This window comes from Daphnia magna, linkage group LG1 (genome assembly GCF_020631705.1).
Source record: "Daphnia magna isolate NIES linkage group LG1, ASM2063170v1.1, whole genome shotgun sequence".
Taxonomy (NCBI): Eukaryota; Metazoa; Arthropoda; class Branchiopoda; order Diplostraca; family Daphniidae; genus Daphnia; species Daphnia magna.
The window spans coordinates 9,478,337-9,500,098 of NC_059182.1; the positions used below are offsets into that span (position 1 = coordinate 9,478,337).

The following is a 21,762-nucleotide window of genomic DNA, read 5'->3' on the forward strand; positions in this document are numbered from 1 at the left end:
TCTATATGTAAATAAAATCAAATATACTCGTATTCAATGTGAATACACTGTTATACCATGAGTTTTCACTTCTACATGTAAACAGAATCAAATATACTTGTATCCAATGTGAATACACTGTTATACCATGAGTTTTTACTTCTATATGTAAACAGGATCAAATATACTTGTATTCAATGTGAATACACTGTGTGTTACTAACGCTCACGTGCAGTGGAGACGTTGTAACAGAAAAGATTTGGAATGGAGGATGAAAAATAATGAAGATGAAAAATATGACTTGAGGGAAAACGAACGGCTTCATTCTTTGTTGAAAAAATGGGAGAACAAAGAGAGAGAGAGAAAATTGGGAACTTAAAATTTAGACTGGATTATGGGGGAGGTAAACGAGAGATCCTCGTTCACGACCGTTACGGTATACTCAACTGAAAAAACACACGCTGAACAAAGGGGGCAAGGGCCACTTCCAACATAAACACAAAACGAAGGCCCTTGCCACCTACAATCCTGCAATATGATTGATTTTGCCGAAAGTTATCCTTCCCCCTGCAAGTGACAGCAGGCCCACCTGTCCACAGGTACTAAAATAAACAAAAAGAAACAACAAAACAACAACAACAAAAAAACAACAAAGCTCGCCACGTTTAGAGTCCACGGCTACGTTTATTCAGGGATGATTCCCTGATACACCCGCCTTGGTGCGCAGAGAATTTGGTGGTGGTCGTTGGTCCCGCACATGGCACAGAAGCGCGGGTGGGGACAATCGGCCAACTTCAAATGACCAGCGACGGACAGCGGGAGAAAACAGCCAAAACATCGGTGCTGTGCGAACAGCAGCTCCATCCGCTCCCGGTTAGTCAGCAGCATGAAGCCATCACACTCCCTGATCTTGCGGCCGCAGGACACCATGCCCGGCTGATTGAGGTGGGTCCTCAGGAAGCACACGATCGTCGGGGTGTGACGTGGCGCGACAAACTGTGGGGCGTTCGGCTGGACTTCTGCTGCTTTCTTCTTTTCCTTTAACAGGGATCCAACAAAGCTGTTAAGGATGGTTTGCCGTTCAGAAATGAAGTGGACGTGCACGTTCTTTATGTCCTTGGAGTTTTCTTCGAGTTCCTGGTCGAGTTGAACGATGGCCTTTTGGTGGGCCAAAACCACGTCGATAGCCGCCGTTCGTGTCCTCAGTAAATCTTGTCGACGAAGATGAAGATTGGACGAACACTCCTCTTCACGTTCAATGGAAACTTTTAACTTTTCTTTGACGGATGAGACGGATGGGCACAGATTTTCAGCCATGATGTTGAGTCGGCAATGGTCACTTTGGTGTGATAGTACGAGAACTTAGGAGCAACTGTCGTCTAATGTTCGTGAAGGACTAAACAGTTTCCCTAAGTTCAAGGGTTAAACAGTAGGCGACCTAATTTTGCCTTTGCCGTTTGAACTAAGTATAGGTGGCGTTGCCATCGGAAATTTTACAATGCGGTTTTGGGGTTCAAATTTTTTACATTGTTACATATGACTATATAAACCAGTTTTACATTTTACATTTTGACATTTGACATTTGACAATTTTACAATTTTACAATTTTACAATTTATACCACTTTTTTTTACTTTCATACAAGGATTGACTATTTACATTGCATTTTGACCTAACGATCTCGATTTTAACTCAGATGACCCAATTTTTTCACTTTCTACGTAAACGTCCTGCTCTTTGGCCGTAGCCATAACACAGAGCTTAGTCACTGGACGAATACAGGGGTTTTTGTGGTTGCTGATTTGCACTTTTACCACTCGTACAACGTTATCAGAGTCACTGGGGAGAACCTCTATCACTTTTCCCAACGGCCACTGTCCACGTAGAGTATTCGGCTCAATGACGAGTACTAGGTCTCCGACGGTAACGTTTGGCCGATTTTCCGACCATTTTCTCCTTTTCGTCAGGTGTGGAACGTATTCACGAAGCCATCTGTTCCAAAAATGTTGTATGATGGCCTGGCTTTGGTGGAATTGTTTTGCTGTGACTTCCATGTTCTCAGAATCTCCCAACTTTAGCGGCACGTAGGGACGGGCTCCTCTATGAAGAAAGTGATTCGGCGTTAACGGGTCGAGATCTTCGGGATCCATGCTGAGGTGGGTTAGTGGCTGAGCGTTCAAAAGGGCTACTACTTCTGCGATCACCGTTCTTAGGACCCGATCGGTGACTAAACGATTCCCGACGCTGACCTTCATGGCTCGCTTGCACGATTGCACGAGCCTTTCCCAAACTCCACCGAAATGGGATCCGTGAGGAGGAGGGAAATGCCACTCTATTTGTTGGCATGCCATCTTCGACTGCAACTCCTGGTGTTGTTTGACTAACTCCGTTAGAGCTTGTCGGAGTTCTTGTTCCCCTGCTACGAGATTAGTTCCGTTGTCACTGTAAACAACGTTCGGCTTTCCACGTAAACTCACGAACCGAGTGAAACATAGCATGAATTCTTCGAGACTGAGGCCGTCGGAGACTTCTAGGTGAACGGCTCTAGTTGTTAGGCACGTAAACAGGCATACCCAACGTTTCTCGTGTCTACATCCTCTTCCACCGACTCGTACCGTTAGAGGGCCGAAGTAATCGATTCCCGTATATGCGAAAGGTGGAAGATAGGGAGTAAGCCTGTGAGCTGGTAACGATGCCATGAGTGGTGGAATGGGTTTTGATGATCTCCGCTTGCAAGGCCAGCAGGTGTTGACAACCGATTTGATGACGTTACGTCCAGAGATTATCCAGTAACGTGTACGTAAATCCACCAGCAATCTTTCAGATTTAATGTGGAGATTCCGTTTGTGATGATCCCATACAATCCTCTGCGTCAGGAATTGATCGGCTGGAAGCAGGATGGGATGCTTTGTGGAATAATCAACTGGAGCCTGAAGTATACGTCCGCCTACACGTAGCTGACCTGTTTCGTCCAGGAAAGGGCTAAACGTGCGTAGTTGTGACTTCAGAGGCAACTCCAAGCTCTTTTTCAAGGCGTAGATTTCTTCCGCAAATGCCAGTCCTTGGGTGCGTTTGACACAAAGCGTGAGGGCCGTCATCATTTCTTCGGCCGTCAACTCCCCCACGGTTGGCTTGTTAATTCCCATCTTAGCTCTGGCGTTGGTCGCGAACCTTCTGCACCAAGCGATAACTCTTTGGATCTTGAGTAAGCTGGAATACCTCTTTACACAGTCATCAATCGGGTGATTTTCGTCTTCCGTTTTGACTGCGAAGACTCGAATTACGTTAACGTCCCTTTCTTCCGGCTCTGCGATCTCTTCCCAAATATCCCACTCCGACGGATCGAGTTTCAGGAACGATGGACCCTCGTGGAATTTCACCAACTCGTCGACGTTCTTCGGGTCAATGCCACGACTACACAGGTCCGCTGGATTGTTAATTCCGGAAACGTGACGCCATTGTCTTCGATTCGTGTTCCGGAGGATTCTGCCAATCCGATTGTTCACGAAGGTTTCAAATCGGCAAGTGCGAGAATGGATCCAACGTAAGACGGTTTGAGAGTCGGTGTGGAAGGTAACTTCACGTAAATCGATTTCGAGCTCCCGACAGATTACTAGGGCGATATTTAAGCCTTCTACAGCAGCCTGCAACTCCAATCTTGAGATCGTGAGTCATTTTACTGGTGTTACGTGGGTTTTAGCCATGACGAAGGATACGTTGATCGACTGGTCTTCGAAGGTGAAACGGAAGTACGCCACAGCTCCAAATCCTTTTGTGCTTGCATCCGTAAATACATGCAGGTGCTGCTGCGTCCAACGTCCATGTTGATGCCGGAAACATCTTGGTACTGTTAACAACTCCAGGTTATCTAGATGCTCGTACCAGTAGTGAAAGCGTTGGCCTTATTCTTCGGGGATAGGGTCATCCCAGCCGATCCTTTTCTCGTACGTCCATATATCTTGCAGAAGTGACTTCATTAAGAAAACAACAGGAGCGACAAGTCCCAACGGGTCGTAGACACTGGAGATTATACTGAGGAAATTCCTTTTGGTGAGAACGTCATGGCTTGGCTGCTTCCGTATCTTGAACGTCAGCATATCCGTTTCTCCGTTCCACATCACTCCAAGTGTTCGCTCGATGGGCAACTTCTCCAAATCAAGGTCCAGTGTTGGTGAACCCAAACCGAACTCACGTAGAGCCGATATAACCTTCCTTGATGAGGACGTCCACTTCGTTAGATTGAAACCGCCTAGTTGTAAGAGTTTCTTCATCTGGCGGGCCCGTTTTACTGCCCCGTCTTCGGAATCAAAGGAATCGAGGTAGTTGTCAACGTAAAAGTTTCTTCGAACGCTCTCTGCTGCCTCCGGATACTGGTCGCGATGATCGTCTGCAGTCCGATTTAGGGCGAAAATACAGGTCGTTGGGGAAGATACCGATCCAAAGACGTGGACTGTCATTTGGTACGTTAACGGTGCTTGATTACTGCCAGGCGTTCGATAGACAAACCGATAGGCCACCTGGTCTTCTACTGGGACCTTCACTTGGTGAAACATCTTCTCGATATCTGCGCCAACTGGTACCAGGTTCCTTCGGAAGCGTAGTAGGACACCGAGTAGGCTAACGAGAAGATTGGGTCCACGTAACAGGTTCTGGTTGATCGACGTTCCCCCATACTCGGCGGCTCCGTCGAATACAACTCGAACTTTGGTCGTAGAGCTGGATGGGCTTACGACGCCGTGGTGCGGTAAATACCACGTTCTACTTGACTCCTTTCGCAACTTTTCGGTCGTGAGGAGTCTGGCGTGATCCAGGCCGATGTACTCCTTAACAACTGCATCATACTTCTGGGCGAAGTCTACATCTCGTTGAAATCGCCTCTCTAGAGAATAAAGTCTCTTCAATGCAGTTGCCCGATTGTCCGGAAGGCTTACGTTGTCGGTTTTCCACATAAGGCCGACTTGATACCGGTTACCAACATTCTTTACTGTTGACTCGAGGATACGTTTCCCACGTAGATCGTCTTCGGAGAGAACAGACTGCTCCATGTCTACGTCTTTCGCCTCCAGCTGCCAGAATTTCTTGACTAACTCGTTGAGGTCTTCGGGACGTTCCTCTGCTACTATATGGGCGATGAACGGACGCCCATCTTGTGGCGGGCCCGTTTGACCACCCAGGTACCAACCAAACGGTGTTTTGAAGGCGATAGGCCCAATTGTTCCAGCCGGCGGCTTGACGGAATCTACGTGATCGTGGGCTTCTGCTACGTCAATTCCAATTAATACTCCAACGTCTTCGGGTTGTATGTTCGGGACATCAAGACCGTGTAGGTGTGTCCAGGACTCCATTTGACGAGGGTTGATTGGAGGATTTGGCGTCACCTTCAAATTGTCGACGGCGTAGGCGTGTTTAACTTCAAACCGGCTTGTTCCGTCAACGGACGAGAGGGAGAAATCCACAACGGCAGCTTGGACGTTTGATGTGGCTCCATCATAAGAGACAACGTTGATACTTTTATGCTGACCAACGAGTCCCAACCTTTTTACTAAATCTCTCCTGATCAGTGTGGTGTCACTTCCGGTATCCAGGAATCCGAAAGTGTCGACCCATCTTGTACCGACGCTAATACGATCGGGTAAAATCTTGAAACGTACACGTCGCTTTACCGGTTCCTTCTGGGTTAGTGTCCCAAGGAATGCAGTCGATGTAGACGCTGATGGAGACGTTGGATCCGATAGTTTCCTCCGTGGGATGAACTCAGACCCGTGAAGCAATGGATGCTGTCTTGATCCAGTGCATCGACCCATGGTACATTTGATGTCCCTGGGACACTCCTTGTGTTCATGTTTGCCGGTTAGGCATAGTAGACACCTCCCGGACTTAAATACGACTTCAGCCCTTTTCGTGGGCGTGGAAGACATAAACAGGCTACAGCTGGCCAAGTTGTGAGCCCTGCCGTTACAAGCTAGGCACCTCCATTGGTCAGTCTTTTCGGTCGCTTTCTCCTCCATCTTCAGTTGTTTTCCCTTGGGAGCAGCCTCCGGAGGTGATGACGCCGTTGATTTAGAGACCTCTTCTGTCGAAACGTGTCCAATGGTCGACGTGTGAGCAGCGTTCTGTTTCTTCACAGGCTTCTTCTCATCAAACCGTACTTTGGACGTCGACGTAGGCAAGGACTCAAATACGTTTTTACCATGTTGCTTTCTCATGGATTTTACTGTTACCCAGTCGTCCAGGTCCAGAACGTTCAGCTCTGCACCTGTTCTCTTTCATTTTTCATTCCACTTCTCTTTAAGGTACATCGTCAGCTTTGCTTCCATGGCCATCAGAGTAGTACGGCTATGAAGCTCATGGGCATATCTTGATTGTGAGAGCGTCACCACTGCTCCATGCAACCGGTTTGCAAAAGTCTTGAGGCTCGCCGCATCTTGGCTCTTCAAAGGTGGAATCTGCAGCAGGTCGTCGAGGTACGTTTGATCCATGACTTCGGTGCGGCCGTAAACTGCATCGAGTCGTTCCCACACCACGGAGTACATAATTTCATCGGCTAGGCACTCGCCGATCTCATTCCGGACCTCCTTCGACAGCAGCTCTTCCAACATGAACAGTAGGGCAGGAGAACCGTTGTATTCTGGTTCGTATAAGGCTCGAAATTTAGCCTTAAACCGGGCGTAGTTCTTCGGATTTCCATCAAACGGCTGGATCGTGAAGGTCGGAGTACGTGGACGACTACAGCAGCCGCCATGAGGATGGTTGGCAGGGCCAGCGGCAGGTGGAGGTTCAGGGGTCGTGTCCGAAGACGTATCGTCCCCAGGGGGTAGGCATGGATTGCAGGTTGAAGGCATGATGGGCAAGGGTCTTTGGGTAGGATCCTGTGCAGAGGTACCGGCTGGAACGTAACGATTGGACAAGTCTCTACGGTGCATTACTGTGGCCTCAATTGACTTAAAGGACGCCCGAGCAGGGATGTCTTGTGAAGCAGCGAATGGCTGTGATCGTTTTGGAAGGCGTGTCTCTTGGTCCAGAACTTGCACTTGTATCCTTCTCAGATGGATCTTGTTGACTTCCATCGTTGTTTTTAGACCTTCAATCTGAGCATTTAGATCCAAGTTAATCTCTTTGATCTTCTGATCCAGTTCACGTAGACTCTGACGTGAATCTTTCACCAAGTTGGTGTTAGCGGCAATTTCCGATGACGTCTTTTCCGCGCTGTCAATGAGTTTGCTCAGGTGCTCACCCATGCCTTTCAGCGCCTTGCTTAACGTTTCCGTAGCCGACGTGGTGCTCGCTTCCATCTGGATTCTTGCACGCTCCATCTTGACTTCCAGTTCCAATATCTGTTTCTGGATGCACAGATCACGCTGGCTGGGTTGACCAAGGGAAACATTTGACGCTGAACGGGTAGACCTCTTCTGTGATAGCGTGGTGCTAACTGTGACGTCTGAAGCTGTCGTACCAATAGAGCTGGCTGAGTGACGTGACGACGTGGCATACCTAATGGCGAAGTTGAGGATTTCCACGTGGTCGGTGTCGAATTGTACCTCCCATTTTTCACATGCTTGACGTTGTGGATCCGTAATATCGGGCAAGCTCTCCATATACGTGTGGTGAAGATCTTTGACGTCTTCGTAGATACGAATTAATTCGTCTCGCCATGCTGCAACTTGCAACTTCTTGAGTCTGATGGCTCCCATCTTGTGATCTGCCACTGCTTTTCTGAGCTGATTCGTTAACTTCGTGTGGGCCGCCTTCCTTCTCCCACGTTTCTGCTTCAGATCGTTGTCTGGGAGGAGGGGGCCTTCATTCTTTATTGATTCTGGCTTCATTTCGTCTTCTATAGAGATATTGCCGCCCAACTCAATACTCTCGGCTTTTGCTACGGCTTCACTCATGACGTAGAAACGTTCAAAGACAAGGAAGTAGTCACACGTAAACGGATGTCGATGATTCACGTAGATGCAGCGACGATACAGTCAGATACGTAAAGGCGTGGTAGACCGGGTTTTGCCTTCAGGATGGCGTGGACGTGTGTCAAAGTCTTACAAAGGGGAATACCCGACCATTTTACTGAATCTAACAAGTTTTACTAGGGATAACAAGAGAAATGAACGTGTTCGTTAAATCCCGAGTTTCGGCAAAATTTGTTACTAACGCTCACGTGCAGTGGAGACGTTGTAAGAGAAAAGATGTGGAATGGAGGATGAAAAATAATGAAGATGAAAAATATGACTTGAGGGAAAACGAACTGCTTTATTCTTTGTTGAAAAAAGGGGAGAACAAAGAGAGAGAGAGAAAATTGGGAACTTAAAATTTAGACTGGATTATGGGGGAGGTAAACGAGAGATCCTCGTTCACGACCGTTACGGTATACTCAACTGAAAAAACACACACTGAACAAAGGGGGCAAGGGCCACTTCCAACATCAACACCAAACGAAGGCCCTTGCCACCTACAATCCTGCCCGTGAGGGCAGCACTGTAAGTGACACTGTGATACTATGAGTTTCTACTTCTATAAGTAAACAGGATCAAATATACTTGTATTCAATGTGAATACACTGTGATACCATGAGTTTTTATTTCTATATGTAAACAGCATCAAATATACTTGTATTCAATGTGAATTCACTGTTATATTATGAGTTTATACTTCTACATGTAAACAGAATCAAATATACTTGTATTCAATGTGAATACACTGTGATACCATGATTTTTTACTTCTACATGTAAACAGGATCAAATATACTTGGATTCAATGTGAACACACTGTGATACCATGAGTTTTTACTTCTACATGTTAACAGAATCAAATATAGTTATATTTAATGTGAATACACTGTGATGCCATGAGTTTTTACTTCTATATATAAACAGGATCAAATATACTTGTATTCAACGTGAATACACTGTTATATTATGAGTTTATACTTCTACATGTAAACAGAATCAAAAATACTTGTATTCAATGTGAATACACTGTGATACCATGAGTTTTTACTTCTATATGTAAACAGAATCAAATATACTTGTATTCAATGTGAATACACTGTTATACCATGAGTTTTTACTTCTATATGTAAACAAGATCAAATATACTTGTATTCATCCTGAATACACTTTTATATTATGAGTTTATACTTCTACATGTAAACAGAATCAAATATACTTGTATTCAATGTGAATACACTGTTATACCAGGAGTTTTTACTTCTATATGTAAACAGGATCAAATATACTTGTATTCAATGTGAATACACTGTGATACCATGAGTTTTTACTTCTATATGTAAAAACGATCAAATATATTTGTATTCAATGTGAATACACTGTTATATTATGAGTTTATACTTCTACATGTAAACAGAATCAAAAATACTTGTATTCAATGTGAATACACTGTGATACCATGAGTTTTTACTTCTATATGTAAACAGGATCAAATATACTTGTATCCAATCTGAATACACAGTTATACCATGAGTTTTTACTTCTATATGTAACTACATCAAATATACTTGTATTCATTGTGAATACACTGCGATACCATGAGTTTTTACTTCTATGTGTAAACAGGATCAAATATACTTGTATTCAATGTGAATACACTGTTATATTATGAGTTTATACTTCTACATGTAAACAGAATCAAATATACTTGTATTCAATGTGAATACACTGTGATACCACGAGTTTTTACTTCTATATATAAATAGGATCAAATATACTTGTATTCAATGTGAATACACTGTTATACCATGAGTTTTTACTTCTACATGTAAACAGAATCAAATATACTTGTATTCGATGTGAATACACTGTGATACCATGATTTTTTACTTCTATATGTAAACAGGATCAAATATACTTGTATTCAATGTGAATACACTGTTATATTATGAGTTTATACTTCTACATGTAAACAAAATCAAATATACTTGTATTCAATGTGAATACACTTTTATACCATGAGTTTTTACTTCTATATGCCCGCTTGGTTTGAACCGCCCCGAACTCCCCCGGCACGAGAGCGTATTCCGGACGAACAGTTGCCAGCAGGAGCTCACGCTCCTAGTCTACAACCATTCTTGGAAATTGCCCGTAGACTCATCACCGTCGAACAACTAAAAGAAGCGACCCGCCCACGATACTACGCTGATATCCGCTACGCGCCTCCAGGAATCCCGGTGGGTTATCCGAAACCGCAACCCGTGCCAGTGCCAGTACCTGCACCGCAACCAGTGCCATTACCCGCACCGCAACCCGCACCAGCATCAGAACCGCGACCCGCGCCCCAGGATCCAGCAGCTATAACTGCTGATCCAACCAAGCCGTTAGTTTTTAGGCCAGTTTAGGAGGAAGACGAACTACAACTTTGCTGGATAAGTTCGTGTGACTCGTCGGAAGAAGACGATACCTCCACGAAAGAGGACCAAAGCGGATACAACCGGTCAGTGGGAAGAGCAGCTTATCTCAGAGCAGACCAGACAAGACAATTGCGTGGCAACTTCACCGGGCGACAGGGTACGGGCAGGACTAGAAGAAACACCAGAGGAAGGGAACAAAGGCGATAATACCAGCATTGTATTCATTGGAGAGGGCAACGAATGAAGACTGCTAAATACATCTGGTAAAATATAAATTTCAAACGCCGTCCATTCTTCTTTTAAAAAAAACAGAATTTTTTCTAGTGTAAGGAGCCCGGGTAATCGGTGACTTCAAAAAAAAAAAGTCTTCTCTCTCTCTTATTGTTGTGACCACCGCAGGTGGCACTACTAGTAAAAAAAAAAGTCTTCTCTCTCTCTTGTTGTAGTGACCACCGCATGTGGCGCTACTAAAAAAAAAGTCTTCTCTCTCTCTTGGTGTAGTGACCACCGCATGTGGCGCTACTAGTAAAAAACAAAGTCTTCTCTCTCTCTTGTTGTAGTGACCACGGCATGTGGCGCTACTAGTAAAAAAAAAGACCACTTTCTGTCTCTTCACACTAGTGTTACCGCAACAAGCAGTACCATCTAAAAAAAAAAAGAAAGTTCTCTTGGTTAAAACTAATTAAATTTTCTCCTTCTTTCTCAAAGCTCAATCTCAAAAGCTCCTTAGGAGCCACCCTCTTAGGAAAATGGCTCCGACAACAAAAGGCTCGAGAACGGTCGTTAAGGGCCACATAACAAAAACAATCAACCTAATCAATGGGTTGAAAGCTGTGATGACGCAAGAAGAGCTCAGCAACCTAGAAATATTGGAAACTAAGCTTAAAGGATGCTTCGAAACCTACAAAGGGTACTCAACAGCAATCCAAGACGAACTCAATGACGCGGATGCAGACCAGGCGGAATACGACGCCGAAACTGACATCACGTACCAAACACAAGATGAGGTATTAAATGCCAACGCAGTCATCAAGTTAAAACGCCAGGAATGGCTAAATATGTTAAAGAAAAAAGAAAAAGAGGAAGAAAAAAGAAAACAAGAAGAAAAAGAAGAAAAAAGAGACAAACGAATTCTAGCCCTCATCCAACAACAATTGATGAATCAGGCAGCCATAACCCGCGACATAATCACACAAGTGATTGCAGCCATACCTACGCCTCAAGCGCCAGTGGTTCACGTAACCGCAGCAGCTCCGCCACAATCGACACATTCGATGAGACTGCCACAAAGGCAAATTAAACATTTCAAAGGGGACATTTTAGAATGGACCCAATTCTGGGAATCGTTTAATGCGGCGATTCATTCCTCAACCCTTACCAACGTTCAAAAGTTTGATTATCTTACAGAGTATTTGAAAGGCGAAGCTAACTTAATGGTTAATAATCTTGAATTAACAGATGCTAACTACCAGGTAGCCATCGACGAGTTAACAAGAAGATATGGCAAAAAACAGGTTATGATCGACGCTCACTTCAACAAACTGCATACCTTGCAGCCAGTGAAAGACGGAAATGATGTTCCAGCCCTTAGGAGTTTTCAGCTGAATCTTCAATTGCACATCAGTGCCTTGGAGACATTAGGAGCCCCAACGTCTTCTTTCGGGGGACTCCTCGGTACTCAACTAATCAAATTAATTCCTTCAAGTTTAGTTTTTTTCAAAACCATCTCCAGCTCCTTAAAAAGCAAAGCCTTTCAGCCCACCTCTAGCAACAGCGTCCCAACTAGCCGTTGGTGCTAAATCAAATCCAGCTCTACAGGTCAAACCCACTTTAAAATCTAAAAGTGTTAAATTTAGCCCTAGTTGGATAGAATGTGAAAGGCCTTGTAAATTTTGCGGGCAAATTCATTGGCTGACAAGATGTCCAAAAGACTTGGCGGAGAGAAAATCAATCATTAACAATTTAAAAAAATGCGTGAATTGTTTCGGAGGAAAGCACGAACTCAAGGATTGCACATCCCCCCGGAACTGCAACAAATGTGGAGGGAGACAATATTCCGCCCTCTGCGACAAAGGAGACATAAGAGTCTCCAAACCATCAAAATCGGCAAGCATCGTGGCCAGCAACTCCATCTCGGCCACTACAGCCTGCGCAAGTACGTTCGGACAGTTAATGTTAAAAACGGCAACAGTGATTGTCAATGGACCAGACGGCAGCGAAACTAGAGCAATTTTATTTGCTGACGACGGAAGTCATCGATCATGGGTGCTAAAATCGCTCTCATCGCAACTCAAATTGAAAACAGTAGCGGTAGAAAATATCAGCACGAGAGTGTTTAAGAAAAATGAAGCTAGCCAACCCGAAATGACAAAAACCATTGAAATGCAAGTAAGGAGCACCTGAAAAGGCGCCCCAAAAATTACATTAATCGCTTTAGAATCAGACCACATTGCAGATACTGGCCCTTACATAGGATCCGAATTTGCAAGAAGCCTCTGGATCCAAAACGAAAAAATGGCTGACGACAGATTTGAAATGGCATATGGGGAAGAAGAGCCAATTGGGATTCTGGTTGGAATGGACAAAATGTTCCAGATCATGTCAAATGAAGCAGCAATTCAGAGTCCGTGCGGACAACGCGCATTCAAAACGAAGCTGGGAAGAATGATAGCCGGTCCCTCACAAGAAACTAATTCTAAGACAGGCAATCAAATAATCGAGCACCTAATTTTAACATCTAATTATCCAGTGTCGCAGATAACGTCATCGTTCGCAAGAAGCAGCCGAATCGAAAGGAAAGAAAGTCCAACCCAGTCAATCAGAACTCCAACGGGAAAGGAAACTGGAAAAGCCAACCTCCAAAATCCACAAACAGGAACATCATTTTCAGATGCACCAACCGGATCCTGCGGAGAAACAGACACTAAATGGGTTGAACACGACGAAATAACGGCTACAAATTTCGACCTCTCCCTCTTTTGGAGAATAGAAAATTTTGCGAACCTAGAAGGCGCTGAAGCAGTGGAGTCAGAGGATCGTTTCGACTCCTTCGACGAGAAAATAACAAGATGGCCAGACGGAAGATACTGTACACCAATACCTTGGTCGACAGATAAATGGAGACTCCAGAAAAACTTACCATTGGCCACTGGAAGAGTAGAAAGCACGATAAGCAGATTGAGAAAAAATCCAGGAGACTTGGTGAATTATCACCAAGAGATCCAAAAACTGATCGAAAGCAAATTCGTGGAAGAAGCAAATATGGACTACGAAGAGCCCCATACTTATCTTCCACATCATCCGGTCTTCAGAATCGACAAAACAACAACGAAAATAAGACCCGTTTTCGATGGAGCGGCAAAGACAAAATTTGGTCCTAGTCTAAACGACGTGCTGGAGACCGGACAGAACCTTAATCCCGATCTCCTATCGGTATTAATGCGATTTCGAAAGTATAAGATCGCCTGGATTGCGGACATTGAAAAAGTTTTTCTCAACATCGCCCTACAGCCTGAAGACGCAGAAGCAATCAGGTTTTTATGGCCCAAGGATCCAGCAGTAGCTGGATCCCCGCTCAAAGCTTATAAGTGGAAAAGGGTGCCCTTCGGCCTTAGTCCTAGCCCCTTCCTGCTACGTGTAACCATAAACAAACATCTTAAATCACTAAAATCTCGTTTTCCAGAAACAATAGAGCAGCTGGAAAAGAATCTATAAGTAGACGACTAGCTTGGCTGAGAGAACAACGTGACAATCGCCAAACAAAGAGTCGATGAAACCGACGAGATTTTCAGTGACGCCCAACTCAAAATGAGAAGCTGGGCAACGAACAGTGACGAGCTAAGACAACACTTGAAGGAGAAAGGGCTGTCGAACCAAGTCGTCGGCCTACTCTCCCCAGCGTTGGACGGACAACAAAAGATGCTAGGAATCCGGTGGGACACCGGATCCGACTCCTTTCAATTCGACCCAACAGCTATAATTCAAGCAGTAGAGGAAGTAGGGACCGAGATCACAAAAAGGAAAATTCTTAGCATCTCAGCAAGGATTTTCGATCCAATCGGATTTTTAGCACCTATTGTCCTTCTATTAAAAATTATTTACCAGAAACTTTGGGAAAAGGAGATAGGTTGGGACCAAACTGCTCCAGCCGAAATTCAGAAATCGTGGAAGATGGTGATGACGAGCCTAATCGATTTCACCCAATTGAAAATTCCACGCTGGATCGGATTGTCAGAAATGATCATCTCCCATGAACTTCACGTTTTCGGAGACGCATCAGAAACAGCGTACGGAGCCGTAGCATACGCAAGACTCCAAAGGAGACACGAAGAACCGTACGTCGTCCTACTAACAAGCAAGACCAGAGTTGCACCTCTACCCAAGAAAAAAGTAACTTTACCTCGGTTAGAATTACTAAGCTCGCTTTTAGCCGTACGCCTAGGTGAAGTCGTCAAAACAGCAATGCAAATCCATCATTGGAGGACAATTTACTGGTCGGACTCTTTAGTCTCACTAGGATGGATCAGAGGCGAACCAAACAAATGGAAGCCATTCGTTCGGAACCAAGTAGAAACGATAAGAAAATTCTCTCAGCCCGAGTGGTGGAGACACTGTCCAGGTCTCCAAAATCCGGCCGATCTTGCCTCGCGGGGAGCGCCAGCGCCAACGCTGGTAACTTCAACTCTATGGTGGAACGGCCCGATTTGGCTCAAAGAAGATGAATCGGAATGGCCAGATTCCCCCAACACCCTAATTCCACAAACAATTCAATTCAAAATTGAATCGGAAGCAAGGAGTACGACGGTCAGCACGACAGCAGCCATCACAGCTCCAACAACCACCATCGAATGGAATTTGGACAGAATATCTACTTGGAATCGACTAGTAAGAAGAACGGCATGGATCGCACGATTCCTAAGAAGGAGTCAAGGGATGTTAAGACCCCCTGGACAAGAATTTATGGAATCAATAAAGGTATTCGAAAAAGTGATCCAAATTAACCGACTATCTAGAGAAGAATTGGATGAAGCGGAGCTGACTATTTATCGGCAGCTCCAACGGGAGCGATAACCCAAGGCATTTGAATCTCTGCAGCAGGACAACCCAATCCAACCCAAGGAGAAAATCGCATCTCTTCTCCCAATCTGGGACCAAAGAGACAGACTCATCCGTGTACAAGGAAGAGTATCACTTGCTTTAAGGGATCGAAATATCGAACCCCCAATTCTGCTTCCTGCAAAACATTTAGTAATCTCCTTTCTAATTACAGACAAACACGAGTCTTTACTACATGCAGGAGTAAAAGGAACACTATCGGAACTAAAGGAAAAGTTCTGGATAGTGAAGGGACGGCAGCAAGTAAAAACCGATTGGTTCGCTTGTGTTGAATGCCAAAAACTAACGTCACCACCGTTCCAAGAACTAGCAGCCCCACTTCCGTTAAATCGACTCCACCAGGCGCAAGCATTCCATATTACAGGAGTGGATTTCGCTGGACATTTGTTTTACAAACCAGCCCCATCCAGAAGGAAAGCGAAAGCCCTGACATCAGTCCAGGATCCGACTTCAACAGACGATCCAAATAAAGAGCCAGCTGAGGAGCTTCTCGCAGAAGAAGACGCTCCAAATGAAGCTCCGCTCGCAGGCGAAGAAACGCCAACAGAAGAGGATATCGAAATCCAAGATATTCCACCGACAACGACTAAAGCTAAGAAGACTAATCAGCTCAAAAGTTATGCTTGTCTTTTCACATGTGCTGTCACTCGTGCGATTCATCTGGAACTGATGCCGGACATGACCGCACACTCCTTTCTATTTGCTCTCCGCAAATTTGCAGCTAGACGAGGACCTATATCGGTGATGTATTCCGACAACGCACAAACTTTCCGATGTGTCGACTGACATTTAAAACTACTTAACTCCGATCCGACTGTCCAGGATTATCTTGCCGCCAGGAAGACTCTCTGGATATATTCCGCCAGCCTAGCCTCCTGGTGGGGCGGGTTCTGGGAACGAATGGGGAGGAGCGTCAAGGATCTGCTTCGACGTTCCAATGGTCGAGCTTGTCTGGACTACATGGAATTGGAAGCAAGCTTAATTGAGATAGAAAGCGTGATTAACGCACGCCCGCTCAGCTATATCGGAGAAGGAGCCGATGATCCGCTTCCAATCACTCCTAACCAATTCCTCAACAATCGACGTTCTACTCGCGCGGATCCGGAGCCAGCTACTAATTTAATAGCTCCTACCTCAACTAGCACCAAGTTGTTAGAAATGGATAAGCTCAGAAGAAAATACGTCGCCGATATCTGCTCCAGATTTGTGGACGACTATTTACGTCAACTGGACAACTTTCACTCCAAGGGGAAGTCCGGAAGAAAAATCCGCCAAGGAGAAATCGTCGTAATCCACGACGAAAACTCCAAACGTTTAATGTGGTCGATAGGAGTAGTTAAGGAATTAATACCTAGCCGTGACGGACTTATTTGTTCCGTGATGCTTAAAATTCCCAACGGGAACATCATTAATCGAGCAATTCAGTCCCTTCACCCCATAGAACTAAGAGAAGATCGAGATGAGGACATCGAGATTGAAAATCCGGAGCCGACCCAGGAGCCGGATGAGGATCCAGCTCCACTCTTCCTAACACCGGAAATTGAGCCAGCGGTCAGAAATGTGGTACCGGCCACCGGAGAGACGGACAACGTCGTCGGAGATGTCGAGCCAGATGCTACGGGCTCTAGTGGGGAGCATGTTGGGAAGATAATCGCCCAACAGACGACGACAACCCTATCCGGCCGCCGGACGACTGCACCAGCGCATTTGCGCGACTATTGTCTCAGAGGCCCCCGATAGGTGGCCCCAAACCCCCATTGTTTCCCCTCCTTTAATTGTAACACCCCCACTAAGTGACTGTAAAATCAGTGTAAAACGAATAGACGGTTGGAACAGACACAGTTCTTAGTGTCAATTTAATTACTCAACCTAAACTGTAAGTACGGTACGACATGCCGCCAAAAGTATTTACAAAGTTTACAGTTATACCATGAATTTTTACTTCTATATGTAAACTGCATGGAATATACTTGTATTCAATGTGAATACACTGTTATACCATGAGTTTTTACTTCTATATGTATACTGCATCAAATATACTTGTATTCAATGTGAATACACTGTAATACCATGAGTTTTTACTTCTATATGTGAACTGCATGGAATATACTTTATTCAATGTTAATACACTGTTATACCATGAGTTTTTACTTCTATATGTAAACAGCATCAAATATACTTGTATTCAATGTGAATACACTGTTATACCATGAGTTTTTACTTCTATATGTAAACTGCATGGAATATACTTGTATTCAATGTGAATACACTGTTATATCATGAGTTTTTACTTCTATATGTAAACTGCATGGAATATACTTGTATTCAATGTGAATGCACTGTTATACCATGAGTTTTTACTTCTATATGTAAACAGCATCAAATATACTTGTATTCAATGTGAATACACTGTTATACCATGAATTTTTACTTCTATATGTAAACTGCATGGAATATACGTGTATTCAATGTGAATACACTGTTATAGCATGAGTTTTTACTTCTATATGTAAATAGCATCAAATATACTTGTATTGAATGTAAATACACTGTTATACCATGAGTTTTTATTTCTATATGTATACTGTATCAAATATACTTGTATTCAATGTGAATACACTGTTATACCATGATTTTGTACTTCTACATGTAAACAGCATCAAATATACTTGTATTTAATGTGAATACACTGTTATACCATAAGTTTTTACTTCTAAACAGCATCAAATACACTTGTATTCAATGTGAATACACTGTTATACCATGAGTTTTTACTTCCATATGTAAACAGCATCAAATATACTTGTATTCAATGTAAATACACTGTTATACCATGAGTTTTTACTTCAATATGTAAACCGCATGGAATATACTTGTATTCAATGTGAATACACTGTTATACCATGAGTTTTTATTTCTATATGTAAACTGCATGGAATATACATGTATTCAATGTAAATACACTGTTATACCATGAGTTTTTACTTCTATATGTGAACTGCATGGAATATACTTGTATTCAATGTGAATACACTGTTATATCATGAGTTTTTACTTCTATATGTAAACTGTATGCAATAAACTTGTATTCAATGTGAATACACTGTTATACCATGAGTTTTTACTTCTATATGTAATCGCATGCAATATACTTGTATTCAATGTGAATACACTGTTATACCATGAAATTTTACCTCTATATGTAAACTGCATGGAATATACTTGCATTCAATGTGAATACACTGTTATACCATGAGTTTTTACTTCTATATGTATACTGCATCAAATATACTTGTATTCAATGTGAATACACAGTTATACCATGAGTTTTTACTTCTATCTGTAAACAGCATCAAATATACTTGTATTCAACGTGAATACACTGTTATACCATGAGTTTTTACTTCTATATGTAAACACCATCAAATATACTTGTATTCAATGTAAATACACTGTTATACCATGAGTTTTTACTTCTATATGTAAACTGCATGGAATATACTTGTATTCAATGTGAATACACTGTTAAACCATGAGTTTTTACTTCTATATGTAAACTGCATGGAATATACTTGTATTCAATGTGAATACACTGTTATACCATGAGTTTTTACTTCTATATGTATACTGCATCAAATATACTTGTATTCAATGTGAATACACTGTTATACCATGAGTTTTTACTTCTATATGTAAACAGCATCAAATATACTTGTATTCAATGTGAATACACTGTTATACCATGAGTTTTTACTTCTATATGTAAACAGCATCAAATATACTTGTATTCAATGTGAATACACTGTTATACCATGAGTTTTTACTTCTATATGTAAACAGCATCAAATATACTTGTATTCAATGTGAATACACTGTTATACCATGAGTTTTTACTTCTATATGTAAACAGCATCAAATATACTTGTATTCAATGTGAACACACTGTTATACCATGAGTTTTTACTTCTATATGTAAACTGCATGGAATATACTTGTAATCAATGTGAATACACTGTTATACCATGAGTTTTTACTTCTATATGTAAACAGCATGGAATATACTTGTATTCAATGTGAATACACTGTTATACCATGAGTTTTTACTTCTATATGTAAACTGCATGGAATATACTTGTATTCAATGTGAATACACTGTTATACCATGAGTTTTTACTTCTATATGTAAACTGCATGGAATATTCTTGTATTCAATGTGAATACACTGTTATACCATGAGTTTTTACTTCTATATGTAAACAGCATCAAATATACTTGTATTCAATGTGAATACACTGTGATACCATGAGTTTTTACTTCTATATGTAAACTGCATGGAATATACTTGTATTCAATGTGAATACACTGTTATATCATGAGTTTTTACTTCTATATGTAAACTGCATGGAATATACTTGTATTCAATGTGAATGCACTGTTAAACATGAGTTTTTACTTCTATATGTAAACAGCATCAAATATACTTGTATTCAATGTGAATACACTGTTATACCATGAGTTTTTACTTCTATATGTAAACTGCATGGAATATACGTGTATTCAATGTGAATACACTGTTATAGCATGAGTTTTTACTTCTATATGTAATTAGCATCAAATATACTTGTATTGAATGTAAATACACTGTTATACCATGATCTTTTACTTCTATATGTATACTGCATCAAATATACTTGTATTCAATGTGAATACACTGGTATACCATGATTTTGTACTTCTATATGTAAACAGCATCAAATATACTTGTATTCAATGTGAATACATTGTTATACCATGAATTTTTACTTCTTTATGTAAACAGCATCAAATATACTTGTATTCAATGTGAATACACTGTTATACCATAAGTTTTTACTTCTAAACAGCATCAAATACACTTGTATTCAATGTGAATACACTGTTATACCATGAGTTTTTACTTCCATATGTAAACAGCATCAAATATACTTGTATTCAATGTGAATACACTGTTATACCATGAGTTTTTTCTTCAATATGTAAACCACATGGAATATACTTGTATTCAATGTGAATACACTGTTATACCATGAGTTTTTATTTCTATATGTAAACTGCATGGAATATACATGTATTCAATGTGAATACACTGTTATACCATGAGTTTTTACTTCTATATGTGAACTGCATGGAATATACTTATATTCAATGTGAATACACTGTTATATCATGAGTTTTTACTTCTATATGTAAACTGTATGCAATATACTTGTATTCAATGTGAATACACTGTTATACCATGAGTTTTTACTTCTATATGTAAACTGCATGCAATATACTTGTATTCAATGTGAATACACTGTTATACCATGAGTTTTTACTTCTATATGTAAACTGCATGGAATATACTTGCATTCAATGTGAATACACTGTTATACCATGAGTTTTTTCTTCTATATGTATACTGCATCAAATATACTTGTATTCAATGTGAATACACAGTTATACCATGAGTTTTTACTTCTATATGTAAACAGCATCAAATATACTTGTATTCAACGTGAATACACTGTTATACCATGAGTTTTTACTTCTATATGTAAACACCATCAAATATACTTGTATTCAATGTAAATACACTGTTATACCATGAGTTTTTACTTCTATATGTAAACTGCATGGAATATACTTGTATTCAATGTGAATACACTGTTATACCATGAGTTTTTACTTCTATATGTAAACTGCATGGAATATACTTGTATTCAATGTGAATACACTGTTATACCATGAGTTTTTACTTCTATATGTATACTGCATCAAATATACTTGTATTCGATGTGAATACACTGTTATACCATGAGATTTTACTTCTATATATAAACAGCATCAAATATACTTGTATTCAATGTGAATACACTGTTATACCATGAGTTTTTACTTCAATATGTATACTGCATAGAATATACTTGTATTCAATGTGAATACACTGTTATACCACGAGTTTTTACTTCTATATGTAAACTGCATGGAATATACTTGTATCCAATGTGAATACACTGTTATACCATGAGTTTTTACTTCTATATGTAAACAGCATGGAATATACTTGTATTCAATGTGAATACACTGTTATACCATGAGTTTTTACTTCTATATGTAAACAGCATCAAATATACTTGTATTCAATGTGAATACACTGTTATACCATGAGTTTTTACTTCTATATGTAAACAGCATCAAATATACTTGTATTCAATGTGAATACACTGTTATACCATGAGTTTTTACTTCTATATGTAAACAGCATCAAATATACTTGTATTCAAT

The 21,762-nt window shown here is 41.6% G+C and overlaps 3 protein-coding genes across 3 annotated transcripts; all 3 read left to right on the forward strand.

Moving 5' to 3' along the window:
• The first annotated feature begins 11,090 nt into the window (after window positions 1-11,090).
• Window positions 11,091-12,744, forward strand: LOC116935628. Its single transcript, XM_045172077.1, has 3 exons — window positions 11,091-11,348; window positions 11,508-12,015; window positions 12,086-12,744. Exons 1-3 carry the CDS (start codon window positions 11,091-11,093, stop codon window positions 12,742-12,744), a joined length of 1,425 nt encoding a protein of 474 aa, XP_045028012.1.
• A 111-nt stretch (window positions 12,745-12,855) lies between these two features.
• Window positions 12,856-14,055, forward strand: LOC123471158. The gene has a single exon (XM_045172120.1). It carries the CDS (start codon window positions 12,856-12,858, stop codon window positions 14,053-14,055), a length of 1,200 nt encoding a protein of 399 aa, XP_045028055.1.
• A 93-nt stretch (window positions 14,056-14,148) lies between these two features.
• Window positions 14,149-16,242, forward strand: LOC116918674. The gene is made up of 2 exons (XM_045172179.1): window positions 14,149-15,315; window positions 15,436-16,242. Exons 1-2 carry the CDS (start codon window positions 14,149-14,151, stop codon window positions 16,240-16,242), a joined length of 1,974 nt encoding a protein of 657 aa, XP_045028114.1.
• Window positions 16,243-21,762: the final 5,520 nt, after the last annotated feature.

Excerpts from the sequence above, each read along its gene's own strand:
- LOC116935628 (XM_045172077.1), top strand. The coding sequence starts at position 11,091 with ATGGCTCCGACAACAAAAGGCTCGAGAACGGTCGTTAAGGGCCACATA. Across the intron at positions 11,349-11,507 it reads CGTACCAAACACAAGATGAG|GCAGCCATAACCCGCGACAT; the intron begins GTATTAAATGCC and ends TTGATGAATCAG. Across the intron at positions 12,016-12,085 it reads TTCTTTCGGGGGACTCCTCG|CAAAGCCTTTCAGCCCACCT; the intron begins GTACTCAACTAA and ends CTCCTTAAAAAG.
- LOC123471158 (XM_045172120.1), top strand. The coding sequence starts at position 12,856 with ATGGCTGACGACAGATTTGAAATGGCATATGGGGAAGAAGAGCCAATT.
- LOC116918674 (XM_045172179.1), top strand. The coding sequence starts at position 14,149 with ATGAGAAGCTGGGCAACGAACAGTGACGAGCTAAGACAACACTTGAAG. Across the intron at positions 15,316-15,435 it reads AATTTATGGAATCAATAAAG|CAGGACAACCCAATCCAACC; the intron begins GTATTCGAAAAA and ends GAATCTCTGCAG.